The 21,174-nt window shown below is 41.0% G+C and overlaps 2 protein-coding genes across 4 annotated transcripts in view; one reads left to right on the forward strand and one right to left on the reverse strand.

Annotated features, from left to right (window-relative positions):
* The window catches only part of ora1 (olfactory receptor class A related 1), a 192,906-nt gene that overhangs the window by 61,608 nt on the left and 110,124 nt on the right, over nucleotides 1-21,174 (reverse strand). The gene's annotated exons all lie outside the window — the stretch shown is intronic.
* LOC144024318 (plexin-A2-like) overlaps nucleotides 1-21,174 on the forward strand; it is a 121,669-nt gene that overhangs the window by 27,320 nt on the left and 73,175 nt on the right. The window contains exons 3-4 of the mRNA XM_077530519.1: nucleotides 1,358-1,540; nucleotides 20,845-20,979. Of these exons, the coding sequence (XP_077386645.1) occupies nucleotides 1,358-1,540; nucleotides 20,845-20,979 (318 nt within the window). The remainder of the gene's footprint in view (nucleotides 1-1,357; nucleotides 1,541-20,844; nucleotides 20,980-21,174) is intronic.

The raw sequence follows: 21,174 nt of genomic DNA on the forward strand, positions 1-21,174 counted from the left end.
ACAGAATGCTGTCCTGGACTAAAGTGAGTCCAGTCACCAATCAAATGTCATGCAATACCAATACTATAAGCATAATTACTAAGGTTATGTGTCGTAGATGCTTTAGAACGTTTAGAATTGCATCTTATTTAGCGCGTCTATACATTTCAAGCATGTCTGTATATTTGTATCCCTAATTCAAGCAGTATTTTGGCAACTAGTGCTTTGAATGTGTCTGACTCACCGGACTCATTACGCATAATGACAGGGAAAAAAGTAAACAAAACAAAAAACAAAACAGCAATTCCAAAGCAGAATTACTGAATACATTACAGTGCAGATGTAATCACGTCTGATGTGTTGTTCTTCTGGAATAACTTGATGGAAAATGCTCTTAATTTTTGCATAATGGCAACAGATGGACATTCAGCACAAATGCCTTAGCTGAGGAAGTGCTTTCAAAATTAATGTAAATGGTGGCCTTAATTCAGATGGATAGGCAATTTGTGGGCACATAATTCCATTGGACGAACAGAGAATGGATCAATCCAATTTCTCTCTCCTCGGGGATTGATGTTTTTAGGATTCAATGTGAAAGTTGATGACTGCTAATGTCCATGTTTGAGTGAAATACAGCATTCACCTTCTATTGAGGGTTTTTAAGTGAATGGCTTCAAATTTGTAGTTAGTTTTTTGGCGCCACTCTGGAACAGATTCATGGCATTTCCATTCATTTCATAGGGAGAGATCATTAGATACGAGTGAGGTCACGGAATGAATTCAACTTGTATCTCAAGGCACCGGTGTAATTGTAAACACGTCAACAACAGGAGGCAGTGAGAGCAAATTAGCAAATAAAGCCAGCAGCAACTTAAGGTTTTGAGGCGCGTGTAAAGCCGAAGAAGAAACACGACCGCTTTGCATGCGGCGCTCTTTGATGCTTTATCAAGCATCAAGACATCTCTGGCACTGCTTATTTGTGTGATGTGGCATCAAGTGATCAACAATCACAGGGAACAGGTGCAAAACGTGCGCCGCCTCGCACGCTTTGCCATCATGGCGAATTTGCCACCGCTCACAGTCGATAAGCGCGGCGGCCGAGAAAGCGTTTGAAGTTCCTGTTTTAAAACCCGGGGAAAAAAACGGAAAAAAAACCGGCGCGCTTAACACGGAGGAGTTCGTTCTTTATTCACACACGTCACCGCTGATTTTTCTTCCCTTTTCCCAGTTCACAATTACGCTCTTCTTCCTCGCACACATCTGTCATCCGCAATCCGCTGTTCTTTCACTCTCCCGCCGTCTTCTTTTATCTACCTCGCGCACTAAAAAGTGGCCGTTTTAATTATTTCACAGCCATTCTTTCTTCCTCCGCTCGCAGCCTGTCCCCATTGACGACCACTTCTGCGGCCTGGACATAAATCAGCCGCTGGGGGGCTCCCAGCTGGTGGCGGGCCGCACGGTTTACTTGGAGAGCCGCGAGAGGCTGACCTCGGTCATCTCCTACACCTACAATGGACACAGTGTGGTCTTCCTGGGCACCAAGAATGGGCGGCTTAAGAAGGTGAGTATAATACTGTGTGACGATGCTAAAGACCCTTCCAGCTGACGTCACTTTACCCAGAATGCTTAGCGACCACTTACCCTCTTGGGGGGCAAACTCAACTCAACTCAACTTTATTTATAAAGCGCTTTAAGAACAGGCGTTGCTGTATACAAAGTGCTGTACATAAACAATTCTAATTCACTCGCATTGACGCCCTGCCCCCCCCCACCGCTAGGGGCGCACTTCAACATGACGTCACACTGGAAGGGTCTATAGTGAATTTAGAGATTTGTTTCTAAATATACGTTTGAAGATAAATGCTTGGAACGTACGCAAAGTATGTAGTACTGAATCGTGTTGATGACGCGATAAAAATGTGAAATAACTTTTTTTTTCTCAAGTTTTACACTCTTGTTAACATAAAAAAAAATCAGCACATATGTTTACATAATACAACACAAATCAACTATGTGGTTGTATCTTTTAATTCATTGATACAGGAGTGTTAAACATTGACTCAGATTTGTGATTAGGTTATTTTTCTGCCACTAGGTGGCATTAGCGTTTCATGTTGGATGTTGGTAATAGAAACAGTACAGTTTTTAAATTAAGAGCAAATTAATTGGAAAAAGAAGGAACTGATGGACTCCTGTCCATTATCTTTGAACGACTTCACCAAGAAGTTCGAATGACTGCTTCCATACTAGTGTTGTTCCGATACCGATACTGCATTAAAACAGTGGTATCGGCATCGGTGAGTACTAACAAGTAACATGCCGATACCATTATTTCCGACGCTAATGTAGGACTTTGGGGGCAGCATCTTGTGTCTTGCTCGTGCACGACATTACTGATGTGTGACATGTTCACTGCATGCCGAGCCAAGATATCCTATTGGCCTTCGAATGCTCTGAACCAATGACAGGACAGCTTTTTCATGTTGAGAAAAACAAAACAACTTCGGTATTGGTACGGTATCGGCATCGGCCGATACTGCAAAGCTGGGTGTCGGAGTCAGTATCGGGGGCCAGAAAAAAAAACGGTGTCGGAACAATAATATTCCGTACACAACAGCTTGGTGTCGTTATTGCCACCTGCCGCTGATCCAACGGCCGAGAGGGGCTCCAGGAAGCCTGTTAGCGCATGAGTTAGCTACTGTCTAGTAGTGCCTCTCGAAGGACCCCAAGCCACCGCAGGCTTGAAGCAGATTTATTTTTGCGGTTCAATCGTGTATGGATGTGTAGGCAGAAGAAAGACGCTAAAGTAATATCCTTTTTTTTTTTTTTAAATCGGGGTTTCAGACATTCAGTGGACACGCCCACAGTGTTTGAGAGCGGAGAAATGTTTAATTTCACACTCCAAGGACCCACATGTTTGTATACAAGCTATTAAAGTCAGTTTTCCATAATATGCCCTTTATAGTTTTACGACGCATTACAATGGTTTTATTATGCTTGTCATCATGGGCCGACTGGTCTGTTTTTGACCAAATATGGCAGTTGGGTTTATATGGTTGAATTATTTGTCATCATATTCCATTGCTCACTGTGTCTGTTTTGCTCACGTAACAAAAAAAGTTTCCTGCCCAAAAGATGACATCATCTCACATTTATAAATGTCAAATCATTAAAAAAAATTAAATTAAATCACCCCTGAGCTGCAGCAGCAATATAATAAGTTTTGTGTCCCAGCGCCAACGAGCACATTAGTGTAACAAAAACGATCTTTAATTCATTAACACAATAATCTTCACAATTAATGATCTAATTATAATAAGGTTTAATATATCACAGGGATTAAAGTGTGACATAAGTGCGACTGCTAAATTGTGTGCAGTCAGCTTTCGCTGTGCGCGTGAGTGCCTGTTAGACTTGAGCTTGCGGTCTACATAATATCATCGTTCGGTGAGAGTAACGAGACATTTAAGCGGCTACTTGTTTTGATCAAGTTTAGGATTAGATTAAAAATTGAAATCAATAACAAAAACTCTAATGTGTCATATGCTGAAGGGTTGGATCCCAAAGCGCAGACACAAATAAGGTTTTAACTATTTATTTACATAACTTGACTAAACCAAAAACAGTGAGAAATGCATCGAGAATCACGACACGCCAAGACCCCTTGGGCTGTGGAGAAGCACAGAGAACAGTGAGCAATAATCCGGCGACCAAACACATTTCTTAGACCCTTAAATTGACAGTCAATCAATCATATTGGTTGTGGCTAGACATGTGAGTACCAGTACTGACATAGAATTCTCTGATTGGCTGTTGACCCAGCAACGCGATGAAAGATTCCCGACATCACAAAGTTCTTACAGTTAGTTCCTGACATCACGAAACATCATATAGCATTAAAGATCCTTGACATCACATAGTCTTAAACTAGTTGAAACTAGATGATTGTTACATCAGTACAAAACGGACACGTGACCTCAACTTAGCAGGTCATGAACTCGAACCTAACCCAGGCGTGACCCCAGACATGAGACAAGACCCAAACATTGCTCCTGCATGACTCGAGACAAAACCCAAACATACCTCCTGCATGACTCGAGTCATGACAAAATGAAAGTACCGTATTTTCTGCATTATAAGGCGCACCTTCAATGAATGACATATTTTAAAACGTTTTCCATATATAAGGCGCTACAGTAGAGGCTGGTGTTACGTTATGCATCCATTAGATGGTGCTGCGCTAAAGGGAATGTCAACAAAACAGTCAGATAGGTCAGTCAAACTTGATTAATAGATTACAAACCAGCTTTCTGACAACTCCATTCACTCCTAAAATGGATAAACAGCTGTTTTATTATTTTCCCTGAGGTAAAGTATTAGTATTAGCTAGCGATCCAAGATGGCGGGATCTTCTGCGCATGCGCGTCGCCGATCGTGCAGGGTCACCGATAGCGTCTTGACAGCCAGACCTGTCGCGGCTCAATATTGATCCATATATAAGTCGCACTGGATTATAAGGCGCATGGTCAGCTTTTGGAAAAAATTGAAGGCTTTTAGGTGCGCCTTATAGTGCGGAAAATGCGGTAATTAAACTGACTGAGGGGAAGAAACGGAACGGATCCCACTCAACCACTGAAACGTCACCTCAAAGCAGCCCCACAGACATAACATGACCCCTTTGGTAGACGTAGCGTACATGAAGCTGATTAAGCCCATTGTCCATCACGTGTCATTTGACAAGCGAACGCACTGCTATTACAATTGTATTGCTGCGGGCCCCGCGCTTTCATCCGAGTGGATAGGCCGGCTGGCACCTCGCGGGCTCGGCTTCCTGCACAGGCAGCTGACTGAAGAAATGTGGGAAAGGACTGTTGTGACATTAGCCCGAGGAGGGTGGGGGGTGGAATTTAGAAGGGGGGTTGGGGGGGTGTTCATTCTTTTTGGAAGCAGCAGTCTGTCTAATACGCAACACACATGCAGACTGCTTGACGGAAAAAGACAAGCTGGACTGGGAAAGACTGGGATAGGAAAGCCGAATAGTAAGAAAAGACAAACAAGAAAAGACATGTAAAGACAGCGGGGGAATAAAAAAAAACAAGCGCAGATGGGCAATGACTCAAAGGAGAGAACAAAAAATGAGTGGACCATAACTAATGTACAAGTTTTGTGGTTCTTAAAACGCTGGAGTCCTTTTGTGTGGAATAACATGCAGCGCTAGCAAAATCTGACTCATACAAGGTGGGAAATCGCTACACTAAATGTGACTGAAATGTTTGACTCAGCAAAGGGATACAGGATATGCAGACGGAGAATATTGTCCAGTATACAGCACATCCGCAAAGTATGCTTCCATTTTTCCACATATTATGCGACAGCCTACTTCCCAAAACGTCATTGTTTTCACATTAAATTCTTTTTTTTTCTTTTCTTGGGGGGGATTTTATGGGGTGGAAATGTATAAAAACAAAAAAACATCACAAGTGTATGCATCTCTGAATCATGATGCTTTAAAAGTAATTTGAGAAGAGGATTGGGCAAAAATGCCCAAAGGTAGATGTGCCAATTCAAAAAGACTCACAATTGCTGAGTCGATATCACAACAAAGTGCCTTTGTTTGAGACATGGTGGACCTTTACTAGGTTGTTTGACTACTGCTTAACAAAGATTTTTCATATTTCTCAAATGTTAAGTTGATATTTCACTGACAGGTTGGATATATTAACCTTGATAGCATCCGATTACACACATAATAATGACAATTATGAAACATAAGTAGGGATGGGCGAGTACCGATACCAGGTATCGGGCCAGCCTTTTTTCAGTTACTCGAGTACTCGTGACGCAGACGAGTACAAGCGACCGATGGCAGACGGGGAAGACGTTGAGTGAGTCCTCCTTGCCTGTAAGTGGCACTAGCTTGCAGCAGTTTTTCACCAAAACTTCACCGGTTTGGAAATACTTCAAAATCGTGACTCTTAAACTAAAAGAGCATTTTTGTGTTTTATTTTGAGCGGTAAGACTATTGTAGAGTGATTGTGCTGTTTTTTTTTTGTGTCAAAATTCAAAAAAAATATATTTGTTTAAAAATATCTTTTAGTGATTTTTTTTTATTTGTCAAAATGCACTACTGGTATCGGCAGTTGGTATCAGTATCGGTAAGTACTGAGGGTCTGAGTATCGGTATTGGTATCGGTTTGAAAAAAAGTGGTATCGAACATCCCTAAACATAAGTGTAAATAATCATTCTCCAACGAGATAAAAATGACAAATTTTCTTAAACAACCTGATGTGGACATTAAAGGGTGAAGTCAAGTTTTGTTGTTGTCAATTGTCCTCACTAGTCTCGAATAGGCATTTCGATTAATATTGCATTAGTGGAATATGAATTAAACGCAAAATCCGCCTGTTTTTATCGATCTCAAGGGGCGGCCATTTTGCCACTTGCTAGTAACTGAAAATGAAATGCCTCAACTTGCGAACGCCACATGGTCAAACCCAGAAAAATGGTGAGCCGTGACAGTTGTTACCTGAGCCCTTCGGCACTGTGATGTCATTTTCAGTCCACAGTACAGTAAAAAATGGTCGCCCCCTGAGAAGGATTTTAAAAAAAAGGTAGAATTTTCTGCTTAATTCATACTCTAAAAACATAAAACTAATCACAATGCCATGTTTAGACTAATAAAGAATATTTTTGACTCAAGCAGACACCCCCGAAATCCAACTAATTGTTTACAAGCAGTTAAAACATCATTTTTTTTGTAAAATGTCCCCTAATAAAGATTTTATTGTTAAAACACCCAGAATAAGGGCGCCGGAATCTCATAAACTGGAAAGCCACAAGGCACTCGAGATCGAGTTCAGGCAGCTCACTTCCATTTCTTTGTCTTTTAAAACTGCCTGCTTGTGTGTGTATTTCATTTTTAGTGCTCCGAGTGTGAGTCTATGCAGGCCAACGTGTCTTATTACAGCAGCGAAATGTACGGCCATGATTCAGACTCCCAGGAGCCTCCGCGGAGCAAGGCGGCGGGCGGAGTGCGGCGGGGGGGGGGGGGAGGGTGTTTCACCTCTCCAGTCTCAATCCATCGGGCCCAAATGGGCAGTCGCGGTGGAAATGGGCCGTGACAATAAAAACCATCGGCGCTGCGGCAGGGTCAGCGCAAAGGTCGCGCCTGTCACGGGGAGGGTGTAGCCGAGTTGAAAGGTCACGGGGGGGGCTAAGCGACAGCGGCTCCGTGAAAAGCATACGGATGTATCCATCAACGTCTCGCCGCCAGGTCACTGCGGTTGCGCGTAAAACAGGACGTTTCCGTCATCGGGCCGGCTTTGCATTCGCTGCCTGCTTTGGGGGACTCGGTAATGTGACCCAGTGGGCAAAAAGAGAAGGATTTCAATGGATGTTAATGAGGAGTTACCAACGAGTAAAAAGTCCAGCTTGAATGCTATTTGAAGCACGTTTTTTATTTGCCATAGTCTAAGAATAAGACTAAACACGGTCCGTATCAAAAGGCTATGAGAAAAAAGTGGTTGAAAAGGTACAATTTCGCAAGATAGCAGAGGCACCGATATCACAGTTGTTACAACTTGTTAACAAAACGCTAGTGAGATCCATTGGGAACGTGCCAAAGATGACTTCACTGATTTATTTCAACATTAATGATGATTTGGAACAGCTGGAAGAGCCGCCGTACACACTGGAAGGAAAACTATACACGTCGGCCGGATGGTCCTGGGGGAAGGCGGTTTTCTTTACTAAATCGCAGCTGAGTGACTAAGAGCACATTTCTTCATTGTCCCACTGCTACTTGAAACTCGATATAAGGAAAGCTGATCTATCACTTCCTGTGACACATCGTTGACACATGTGGAGACTTTTTTTTTAGCCCAACGTTCTCGTAGTCTTCGCTGTGGCTTGTTTCTGTCCGTTCACGCTGTCCAACTGGACTGACATTGTCTGAATTTTTGTATTAACTCATTCACTCCCAGACGTATTCACGGGAACCACCTTCACAGTTTTTCTGGATTTTTACTAATTTTGCAAGACCACAGAATACGTTATTCTATTGTTATAAAAACATGGAACCTACCAAAAGAAATATTGGAGTTTCTTCTTTCATCAAGAAAAAAAAAAAAAGTATATTTGTATCTGTTTCCGTTTTGCAGCAATTAGCATTAGAATATAGCTAAGTTTTATCATTATTCACATTCCTGGTGAAAACACTGACAAAAAGAGCTTGTTGCAGCACGGCCCTGGCTGATCTCTTATACTCTACTGCCAACTGATTGCCGTTGTTTGCAATAACTACCATTGCATTAAGCCACCTCTTCATGTCAGAAGCTGCATCAAAGTTCTTGCACAAAAAATAAAAAAAAACTTTAAAAAAAAAACCCTGTAAATATGTTTTTGAGAGTGAAGGACAAAGGATTAAAAACACGTTTACACGTTTTTGGGTTTGAATTAGTTAATAACCGTTGTTGCAATAATTTGGCAGTTATTATCGGTCAGGATGTCATCTCAAAATTGCCGCAACCCGATCTGGCTAAGTGACACCATTTTGGGCAAATTACATGTGCTTGAAGATGTAAAGATGGCTGCTCATATTTTCTTTCCCTAAGAAAGAAAAGTTGCCGATTCACATTCGCAAACAAACAAACAACAGGCAGCGATATTCTCCGCCAAAAAAACGTCAGTTAAACATGCTCAAAACGGCTTAGCACGATGCAGAACATACATTAAGGGCTCTATTTGTGTTCCCAAGCCCAGCGCGACGTGCAATATAAATCTGCACATACACAGACGCACGCTTGCGGAGTTAAAAATGGCCGTTGTGGGCGTGAACACAAATGACTTGATCTGCGTTTGCACTTGTTTTCGAACATCTTTCGAACATCTGACCTGATTGAAGATTAGACTACACGCGCAAATAGTCAGACGTAGTTCCAGCAGAGGTCAAGTTTCGATGACTTTCAGCCACCAAATTGCGCCAGTTGCACCGGGCGCATGTCAAATGAACCGCCCTCGGTATGCCAGAACCCCGACCATGGTGCAGAGTGGTCTGCCTGACCCCGGGTTTTCACCGGATGCGGTTGCGGTGCGGTTGCGGTGCGGTCCGGCGACGCAAGCAATTAGATTCCATTCATTCGAATGGTGCAGTTTACACCGCTTGCGGGTGCGTTGCGTGTCGACTGCGGAAGGCCTGCGGCGTGCCGCAAGCCTTCCGCAAGGATAGACCTATTTTCTATTTTTGCCGGACGCCGCAGCGGTAGGCCTCCGGCAAATGGCAAGCTAGCACAAAACACATCGAGCGGGACAGGAGGACCGAGGCAGTTTCAAAATAAATTTCCGGTTACCTTTCAGAATAAAACACTCGCCAGCTCCTATTTCGCAAGTTTTTCAGCAAAACGTGACGTGGGCGTCGCCGGGCCATGTGCTCATTCACGGTTTAGACACCAGCGAACATGGACGAGGAGAGGTTTATATTGGAGGTGGAAAACCACAAAATAATATATGACACGGCACATCCGTTTGATGTTCGCGATTGCTTGTTGTGCCCGTCTCGCTTGCCGTACTGAGCGGCAGCCGGACGCGGAAGACAGAAATAAAAAGTGGACCCGCACTGACCCGACTCTCGTTATGAATATACTTTACAAGGACAACAAAAAAAGGATGCTGCATGGAATCTCATAGCAGAAGAAGAAGAAAAGGTTAAATCAAAAGAAGTCCACCTCTCTTTCTGCTTCTCTGTTGAGCACAGACTTTCTGTATGTTTGTCGTTGTGAAATGCCACTTGATCGCGCGCGCGCGGTCCCGCGAGACACGTTGGGAAGTGGGCGGCGACGGAGCTGCCGGACCGCAGCTGTGCGGAGCCGGTGTGGATTGACAAAAAAATTGACCCGTCCGGAGCACGCAGTCAAGACGCACCGCAACCGCACCGCAACCGCATCCGGTGAAAACCCGGGTTAACTCCCAATTTTGCTAGCATGAAAATCAGGATGTGTTACTAATTGTGCTCATTTGCAGATGCGTCATCTACAAATACAGGCGCCTCACTACAATACCCGAGTAAATCGATTTACAAGCTTGGTCACGGAACAAATTCAACCCTTAAGTCAAGGTACTGTACTGCTATTGTTATGAACCATGGTGTTGAAAATCATGTTTTGTTGGTTGTTTGGCCGCCAACTCCACACAAACAAAAACCAAAAGAACAAAAAGCCGAGTATATATGCTTCTGAAGGCAAACACAGCAGAACGACTCTTATTTCGACTTAGCCCGTGACGGCCTCAGCACATAACGGCCGTTGAGCGGAATTGATTTTCGGAGGGGAAAACGTGGCGTCGCAGAACAATGAAGCCTGGCGGGACCTCGGCGGCATGCGGCGTGAGCTAACCCGCCGACGTGTAGCCAGCGTACTAATGCCGTCCCCTCCCGCCCCTCAACATTTCCCGACGTTCCCGGCTGCCACCAGCGCAGCAAGATTTTAAGAGTCATCCAAGTTTAATGCGTCCTCCTCGGCAGTGCGGGTTTGAGAAGCTGCCCTTCGCACTTGCGGCAGTTCCTCTCTAAGGCGCATACGCTCGCGAATACAAAGTGCCGGGCGGCGGGCGCAACAGAAATGGACCAGTCAATTGTCTTCATGAGGAGCAGTAACCCGAAATGTGAAGCTCATGGAAAAGTCCATCAAAAGGGAGCTCACTAATCATGCTAACCATGTTGTGGGTATAAGTCGCTCTTAAAATAATAAATATATAATAATAATAAAAAATGTAAAAAATGAAAAATAATAAAAAGACAAAAAAAAAAAAAAGGAACAAAAAATATATGCATTTCCGGTGTTGTTTTTACTGTTAATTTTTTTTTCAGTAATTTTATTTCTTTATTTTTAATAGTAAATTGCCTTTTATGGAAATGACCTGCTGAAAGATTTTTAAAAATAAAAACTGGTCAAACAAAAGGATCAATATTTTATTCTCATTTTTATGACTCATTTTATGCATTATTTTTTAGCTTTCAATTGAACCTTTTTTAATAAGTAAAATAATAATAATAATAAAATATATTTTGTCATAATAGAATTTACTCTAACTGGATTAATAATTAATTCTATTTCCCCCCTATATTTGGTAAAAAATAAAATAAAATAAAAAAATTAAAAATATAAACATGCTAAAAAAATGATAATATGCATTTCCTGGTGTTGTTTTTACTTTTAATAGTAACCCACATATATATATGCTAAAAAAGGATGATATGCATTTTCTGGTATTGTTTTTGCTCTTTACAAAAAAAAAAAGTTTCAGAATTTTTTTTTACGGTGTGTAATAGTAACCCACTTTTTATGGAATTGACCTGCTGGAAGATTTAAAAAAAATAAAAACTGGTCAAACAAATGGATCAATATTTAATTCTCATTTTTATGACACATTTTATGCCTTTTTTTTTTTATAGCTTTCAAATGAATCTATTTTAATCAGTAAAATAATAATAATAAAATCTACTTTGTCATAATAGAATTTACTCTAACTGGCTTAATAATTAATTCTATTTCCCCCCTATATTTGGTAAAAAAATAAAATAAAATAAAAAAATTAAAAATATAAACATGCTAAAAAAATGATAATATGCATTTCCTGGTGTTGTTTTTACTTTTAATAGTAACCCACTTCTTACGGAATTGATCAATATTTTTCTACTTTGGATTTATTATCATTTTCTTCTTTACAAATACTCTTGATTTCATGTCAGTGGGTCAATCCGAACCTTGGTGAAATTTGTGACCCTGAACGGACCCTGATGAAAAATCAATATCCACTACCCTTCGCAAACACTCATCGCTCAGTGGTATACGAGATTAAGGGGTGTGGCCTAATGAGTGATGCTGCACCGTTTTCCACTTTTTCGGCATATCTGAGGCTTCGAGTACCTCTGATCTTGGTTCGCAACATAAAGCAAAAATCTAATGTGTATTATTTGTGCTTGAAATTTGGGACACTTGTAAGTCAAGGCATCACTGCATGTTTGTCATACGCAGACAGACAGTCAGACACACAACATAAATCATGACTAAGAGAGGAGATGGCTAAGTGCCTTCTTGATGTCATGTCACGGTTGCCAAAGTGAGGCGGGTTGCTGACGTTCGGGGACCAAATTGGCAGGATTGAACGCAACGAGCGGGACCCGGCAGGAGGAAAGGCCTCCGAGTGGATCGTCGTCAGATGATCCGGTGGAGCTGAGATGCGGGCTGCTAATAAAAGAGGCAATTTGTCACAATACGGGACGGTGTCCATCTCCCGGCTCCCTCCGTCCTTTCATCCCCGCTTTCCATCTCCCGTGTGCGGTCCCGCTAAATGGGAAGCGCACGGGAGGATTGTGACCGCATTGCGGTTCGGGGGGGGGGGAAGTAAGGGCCGCGCTAAGGAGCCGTTATTGTTCTGCTGGCGTCGTAGGTGGGCTCTGGGAAGTTGGCAAACAATGGCAGTCATTGGGAGGTTTTTGCATGGAGGAGTGCAGGAAACAGGCAACAGGAAAAGCATGTCCTCCAGGACAGGCAGACGGAGGCGACTGGTGGAATTGTAGAAATGATTGTGTGAAGGCTTGGAAAGCGGCCATGAGGTCAAGACGAACTGACTTAGCAATGACTTCCATCCAGTTAAGCTTAGTGTACAAATATCAATAGCTGGGCCGAATTTGAGCATTTTTGCTCGTGTTCATCGAACGTCAGCAAAGCTCCGATTACAGGATGTCTGTGAAAGATTATCATAGGAGCGATTATGCTGTCGTGTGAGATGTTAAAGTCGATTAATCGACTAATTGGATTCATTTTAATTTTGCAATAAAGTGTATTCTAAAAGCATTTTTCCCTCTGATTACCATTTATGAATCAGTGATTGGTGTATATTTTGTACTTTGTATTTGTATAGTGATTAAAAAAAAAAAAAAAAAAAAAAAAGAAGGGTGGGGTGAAATTGATGTTGTACTATGTTACTGGTTCGGTCATTGTTTTCCAAAAGTAAAAACAGATGTTTGTAAATGTCTTATTTTGATTAAAAACAGAACTTAATCCGTCTTCTTTAATAAATTAGTAAACAATTACTGTTGATATGCTGAAATCAGAAGATTTGGACAGCTACAAAATAAAAATAAAAAATGGCTCCAAATGGTTACTTGAATATTAAAATAGTTGTCGATTAACTTGATAAGCGATTAATTTTGACAGCTATAATACAGATTGATAATAAAGGAGTCATTATTTTTCTTTCATTCTGATCAAAGTCATTCCGATTATCGGATGTCTCTAAAATGATTATCTTGTGGTGTGGGGATTTTTAAGACCGATTTCTCCTCAATCCACTCTGAGCAGACACTCATAAATCAACACCTTGGATTTGGTGATTTTTTTTTTTTTTTTTTTTATGCAAACTTGAAAGATAATTCTATTAAGCAAATTGCAAAATCTGAGCAATTTTATGATGTGTGATGTGTTTCAAATGATTTTTCTTCCAGATCCACTCAGTAAATAGTCAGAGTTGATAATCGGAAATGTTAAATTTTTCAATATTTACAATTTTGTTTTCACCCCTTGTTGTGTGGGGTCCCTCATATTTTACAAGGATGTTAAAAATCGTTATGTGTGTACCCCGATTTAGTCGCTTTCATTAGGTGCAGCTGGTGGCGTGGCTTAGTGACAGCGGTTCACGAGGCGGGCCAGTGATTAGCGGCGTCTTGTAACATACGCCTTCACCTCAGTGACCTCAACCCCCCCCCCCCTTTGTTCATTAGCGCGACTCCATCCTCATTAGCATGCGCGCGCCCCTGATGGATATGTGGGCTAATCAATGTGCGCTCTCATCATCCACGATGGGACCATATGCACGGCCAGTCAACCTGAAAGGTGGCCAGTTGTCTGGGCCTTATGGTGCCGCGCGCCCCCGTGTCACCAGATTGAACTCAGCCTGGGGAGCGTCTTTGGACAGATTCGGGTTCTGCTTCCCGACAACTATGGATGACTGATTGCTCAAGGAATTAGTACAGTATTTAATTTATCAGAAAATAAATAAATACATTATATATATATATATATATATATATATATATATATATATATATCGATACCGATTAATCCCGATACTAATTTATAAGTTGATTGTTGCAATTTTTTCTTCTTTACTTCAAATTTAGAAAATACGAATCGGTAAACTTATCCAGTGTAAGATTTGTATGAAAATGTATTCTTCATTTATCTGAAACTTAAGTCTTATACAGGTTGTAATCTGTTTCATGTTTGAACAGCATTGAAATCAAATATTAAGGTTTAATGTTCCATTAGTGTGAACCCTAACCCAAAGTAAGACGTTTTGTTGAATATTTTTACATTAAAAATGGAAGTTTAGAAATCGATTCAGCCAACTATTGAATCGATTCGAGAATTGTCATGATTTAATATCGCGATATATTGCCGAATCGATTTTTAACACCCCTAGTTTATATATATATATATATATATATATATATATATATATATATATATATATATATATATATATATATATATATATATATATATATATATATATATATATATATATATATAATCCTTATTTGGATGAGCATTTTAAATACTGTAATATTCATATAAAATTAAGCAATTTAATAAAAATGCTCTATAATGTACTTTTATATGATAATTTGAAATAAGAACAACTGACATATTCTTCGTCTCTTTTGGAAAATATTAAAGAGAGACGCTCGATACCACTTTTTTTTTTTTTTTTTGCTGGATGAAGAGTTGTCGAACAAAAGAGGGAATTGTAAACTACCTGGAGCGTTCGTGACAGCATGTAATTCAGCGTTTCGGGACGCGCATCGTCCGGGAATATCCGCCGGGACTAGCGGGGGGGAATTTTGGGGAACAACTTGCCCGTTTCATCCCGGCCTTGGATGGCGTCGTTGGCAGGCGGCGACGCGCTCGCTGCTTCCCGTGTGAAGTCAAACGGCGATCGGGGAGCTTTAGCTCATCCAGGAAGCCGCTGCCAAAAAGGTTGTAACGTCGACCGCAAAACGCTTGGCCCGTAATTCCACCTTGTCTGAACACTCCACTGAACAAGAGTTTCTTTAAAATGATCTTCCATATCCATGTGCAGTATGACCGAACAGACACATCAATCATAATATCGTCTTGTGTTGTTCACACAAGTGCTTTTAACAGGAAATCGTCACTATTCATGATTTTTTGTTTTTTGCAGAACCTATCCTAAGATAGTCACTGAAAAACTCAATTTTTTTGTGGTTTTTGAGCTTTCATTAATGCTCTAAGATGCCAAATGTCAAAATCTGTCTAATAGGAAAGCAGTATTTTATTTTTATTTTTTTTCTTGTAGCAACATTTACGGTTTAAACTATTAATTTCCATTTGTGCAGTTATAGCACCCTCTGGTGGTTAGTTTTTTTTTGTTTTTGTTTTTTAGTGCAGTTTAATTTTCACAAGGTATGTTTTGGCCCTTCTATGTTTAAAATCCACGCTAATGGTCAGATGAAGGGGAACGTAATATGCTTGTGAAGCGAGTCAATATGTGGAGGAACGTGCGCGTGCATTTATATATTTAATATATTATATTTATATTTCTATATATATTTCTTTATATTTTTCATTGCATTAATGTACAAAAGCACAATATTGCGTGTTTTTTTAGTTAGTTTAGTTAGTTTTTATATTCTTATTTATATTTATATTTTTATATTTTTCATTGCTGTGTTGCACAAAAGCACAATAGTGACAGAGTTTTTAGTATGAGCTCTTTTTTTTTTTTTTTTTACAATATTGTGATCTTTTTGCATCGCTAACCTCCCCAGAATATCGTGACAACCTTCATATCAAGATGATATTGTATCGTAATGTTTGGATATCGTTACATCCCGACTTACGAGTGCCCAAATTTACAGGCTGTAGCTTGATGGTTACTGTTATTATTATAATTTTATTATAATTGCTTTCGTTTCAAAACTTAGTTACAGGTAAGCTTCAGATGTGTCGCTTGTGAATTAATATACTGTAATGCCCTCTCATGTGGGCAAGGAGAGCCCCGGTGACCCATGCACTTCCAGCCGTTTATTGAACAGGGCAAACAATCAGAAACAGAATTTTAGAACACTCACAAGGAGTGACTCCAACGCCAGCTCCTGATGTCACTCACTAGGCCACGCCCCTTAAAGGCATACATTCAATGACACGATATACCATTCTTTTTTTAATTTTTTTAATATTCAGTTTGCAATCGATTTGTTTTGGAGAGAAATCGCTGAATGACAAGCAAATGTGCTCCCTTCGGAATTGGAGAGACAGACAGACAGACAGACAGCACCTTGTTAATGAGACAGATTGGCAGTGATTGGTGGCGCAGAGCGCTTCAGGCCTCCTGGGTCACCATCCATATGTCTCGTTTGTCAGCTGTGTTTAGCGCTCGCACAATCAACAGCCACATATGGACTTCTTTTTTCTTTTCTTTTTTTGCTGGGGATTTTTTTTTACAGCCTTTGCCAGATCAACATAATAATCTTCAACTTTTGGCCTATTTACACGTCAGCCTCTCCTTGAAAAAAAATAAAAAATTAAAGCTGAAAATTCATCTGGAAATGAATCCCAGGTGCGTATGAGACATTTGGTTGCTCACGTGAAGGCTGGCAACCTTACAACAGAGTTCAAGTGATATCTTAGAAGTCTGGAGAGTGTTTTCTTTGGCCCCGAGTGGATTCTTAACGTAGGGCTTGTTTGCTTAAGGCTCAGGTTGCAGATCTGGTTGTGGAAGCCATGCTAATCGGGCTGTGTATATCTATTGCAGGTTCTGCAGTGGAATGTGCGACGCAGGAAGGAAGTGGCGGTTATTGGCTTAGACATTATTCATGAGTTAAATAAATATATGTTGCTCTTATAGCTGCGAGGCCCTCGGAAGAGAGGATAAGTTGAGAAGCTCCGCTCGGGTTTTATGGCATTAGTGGCGAACCCGGTTGGTTCTGGCGTCACATTAAGTGGACCACAAAGTTTGAATTGATTGAAAGTGAGGATAATGCTCAAGTCATCCAGCAGTATACAGTAGGGATGTAACGATATTCAAACATCACGATACGATATTATCACGATATGAAGGCCACGATACGATAATTATCACAATATTGTGGGGGCGTAAAAAAGATCACATTGTAAAAAAAAAAAGAGCTCATACTAAAAAAAGCACAATATTGTGTTTTTTGTGCATAATAGCAATGCATATCAACCAATCTCTAATAACAACAATGAGGCTCTTACGTCCAAATGCAAGCACACATTGATCACTTCACAAGCAAATTAGGTTCCCCTAATTTGGCAACTAGCATAGATTTTAAACATAGAAGGCCAAAACATCCCTAATGAAAATTAAATTGCACTAATAAACTAGCCACTAGAGGGTGCTAGAACTGCACAAACGGAAATCAACCTGACTTTTTTTTAACAGATGTGTTCCTTTTAAATATTGTGAACATGACGACGACGATATTGTGGCAGTTTTAATATCACGATATCACGATATTGACCTTATCGTGACATCCCTAGTATACAGTGGAGGTGTAAACAGAATGTGGTCCAGGATGCAATTCGTAAACATTTAGAACCGATTTTCCTATCCTCCGCTACTATTTAGACCTGGTTTTACCGAGTCTAAATTCAAGTCTACTTTCTTTTACCAAATTGTCAGGCTGCGGAAAGCCCAGTGAGACGCAAAACGGCCCTAAAAAAAATGGTAGACTAGACTTGCCCCGGCACAAAAATTGAGATGCACCCGTTTTTACGACACGCGCGTGTACGCCTTACGAAAACAGAACCCGTACAGTATCCATCTATAGCTTGGAAGTGAGGCTGGGCAAAGATCAAGAGCCACTTTCAAGTGACAGCCAGAAAATGAGTCAATTAGCCAGTGGTGGATGCACATAAGCAACATTCATTTACATGGTGAAACACAAAGTCAAAAGGGTAAGCAGAGCTGCAGTGGGTTTTGTTGGATACGCAGATACTCCATCCGTTGGAATCTGACCCAAGACTTGGTCAACTTCTTACTGGTGATTCTGTGAGTTATGAAATCGAGAGAGTGAGGGGGGGAAAGTAAACATCCAGTAGCCATGCGGGATCACGACTGGAGAAGGAGTAAAAAGTGGGAAAATGAGCTCAAAGACGCTCTGGGAAATTTAGTCTTTCGTCTTCTTCTTTGCGAAACTACGGTGGCCTAGAAGGCAGAACTACTAAAGCTGCTGAAAGTAAAATACACAACAACTACGTAACGGTGCATCACATTCGCCACAAGGGAAATTACGTAAGACTGAGCCGAGACAAAGACTAGAGTGTTGTCTCACAGTCCAAATATATGACGTACCTCACTTCACTTGCTATCTTGTTCCATCTTAAGGCATGACACAGACCCCAAAATACACAAATAGATGAGTTGTTCAGCGAATAGGTGAAGCTAAGTTGCATGGGAAAAAAAATGCGACCCGGTGAATGCAAGAATAGCGAATCATAAACAGCCATCGGCTTCTGATGCATGAAGCCGGCGCATCTGCCTGGAAGGTGTTGCGGTGTGACGGATTGATGAAGTTTCACCAGCCCAGGGGATCCAATCATGTAATCAGCCCGTATTGATTGACTGTCCCCATTCAAGAGAATGCCGCCGCGGCGCGCTGCCTGTCACCCCTTGGCGAGCCTCGATTCGTGGTGGCGCCGCCGACGCTCCGGTCCGGAGGGGAGGAGTGACATAATCACGATGCAGAAGCCATGCAACACCAGGCACAGTTGTCAGCCCCTTCTCATTAAAATGCCTAAGAAATTAATGCATCCTCGCTGTAATTGCATTAAATGGTTGATGAACCGGCCTGCCGTGAATTTAAATCGGTCTTTAACCCGAGTTTGCATTGCTAATGAGTTTCTATGTTACATCCATCAAGATTCATTCCAAAAAGACTGCGGTGGCAAGTAATCAAGTACCGGATTTTTCCGTACTATAAGGCGCACCTCATTATAAGGCGCACCTTCAATATATGACATAGGGGTGTGAATTGCCTAGTACCTGACGATTCGATTCGTATCACGATTCACAGGTCACGATTCGATTCGATACCGATTAATCCCGATACGAATTTATAAGTCGATTGTTGCGATTTTTTTTTCATTCAAATTTAGAAAATACTAATCAGTAAGCTTGTAGAGTGTAAGATTTATATGAAAATGTATTATTTATTTATCTGAAATTTCAGTCTTATAGAGGTTGTAATCTGTTTCATGTTTGAACAGCATTAAAATAAAATATTAAGGCTTAATGTTCCGTTCATATAACATTCTTCCATGCTCAAGGTGTGAATCCTAAAAAAAAAAAAAAAAAAAAAAAAAAAAAAAAAAAAAAAAAAAAATCGATTCTGCCGATTATTGAATCGATTCGAGAATCGCGCGATGTAGTATCGCGATATATCGCCGAATCGATGTTTTTTTTTTTTACACCCCTAATATGACATATTTTCAAACTTTTTCCATATATAAGGCGCTACAGTAGAGGCTGGGGTTACATTATGCATCCATTAGATGGTGCTGCGCTAAAGGGAATGTCAACAAAACAGTCAGATAGGTCAGTCAAACTTTATTAATAGATTACAAACCAGCTTTCTGACAACTCCATTCACTCCCAAAATGAATAAACAGCTGTTTTGTTATTTTCTCTGAGGTAAAGTATTAGTATTAGCTAGCGATCCAAGATGGCGGGATCTTCTGCGAATGCGCGTCACCGATCGCGCAGGGTCACCGATAGCGTCTTGACAGCGAGACCTGTTGCGGCTCAATATTGATCCATATATAAGGCGCACTGGATTATAAGGCGCATGGTCAGCTTTTGAAAAAATTGAAGGCGTTTAAGTGCGACTTATAGTGCGGAAAATACGGTACAAACATTTTCTTGCTGTACTTGAATAGATTTTGATGGCATGGATTGGGGATGTACATTTGTAGTAGTCCAGACCTGCCTTGCGTTGTCAATGTGAATAACAAAATATGACAATGGAGAGCCCTGACTGTTGAATCATTGCATTCTGTTTGTATTACAATTTGACTATTTTTCCATCTTTGTTGGAATTGGGGTTTGTGCTTAAGTAGAGGGCGTGAGTACCCTTGTCACAAAATGGATTCAAGTCACAAATCACAGCAATAGTTATCTAAACCTGACAAGTAGGGCAATTTTCTCTGTTCAAAACCGCAATATTAGCCATCTTACCAGCAATCTGAAATCTTTTACAAGCATTCCAAGCACCTCATGTAGCGTCCTTTTGACAGCAGCGCCCCAATCGATAAGCCACTTATTACCCGGACAGGCACATTTCATTTGTTTTCGGTGCAATTACATGTCAGGGTTGTCTAACAAGACGGAGGATGGATGGCAAAGCTGTTCCACGCCCCAAAAGTCGCACTCGAACCCAAACGTGTCTCAAACGTTAAGATTGCGTGCTTGACGTGAGGCCGAAGTGGCCTAATTTTCTCGAAATAGTCATGTGAAACCCACAATTAAACCACTTGTTTGAAACACTAATTTAAAAACCTAACCCTTATTTGTAACCCTGCCCTTGCCTTCCATCCTGAATTTGAAACCCTAACCATGATCGGATGTGAAAAAAAAAAACATTTTGAATTCATTAAACTTAGTATGGCAAATCCCATTTAATATGTTCAAATCTAATCGGATCAGGTAGCAATTACGTGTGCTTATGTCGGATCACGCTCCATACATCCGGTGTTAAGAGCCTAGATTTTCAACATCTTGCAGAATTGGCAGGTGACGAGCGTTTTGTTTCCGTGCCGCCGCAGATCCGAGTGGACGGTCCGCTGGACGCAGGAGTGTTGTACGAGACGGTGACCGTGATGAAGGACAGCGGCCCTGTCCTCCGCGACATGGCCTTCTCTCTGGATAAGACTTCGCTCTACGTCATGTCGGACAATCAGGTGAGGAAAAAAAAAAAACATCTGGAAAGTATTTGGAATGAAACCCAAGCCCTTGACAAACATGCTGCAACGTGTTTTTAAAGGAGTCTGAGAAAATCTGAGATTTGTGGGACTGACTGTAGAAAGTGTCAAATTGTATATGCCCTGTAGTGAAAATATAGTAATGACTTTGAATATGCAAACAACAAAACTAAT

This window comes from Festucalex cinctus, chromosome 8 (genome assembly GCF_051991245.1).
Source record: "Festucalex cinctus isolate MCC-2025b chromosome 8, RoL_Fcin_1.0, whole genome shotgun sequence".
NCBI lineage: Eukaryota > Metazoa > Chordata > Actinopteri > Syngnathiformes > Syngnathidae > Festucalex > Festucalex cinctus.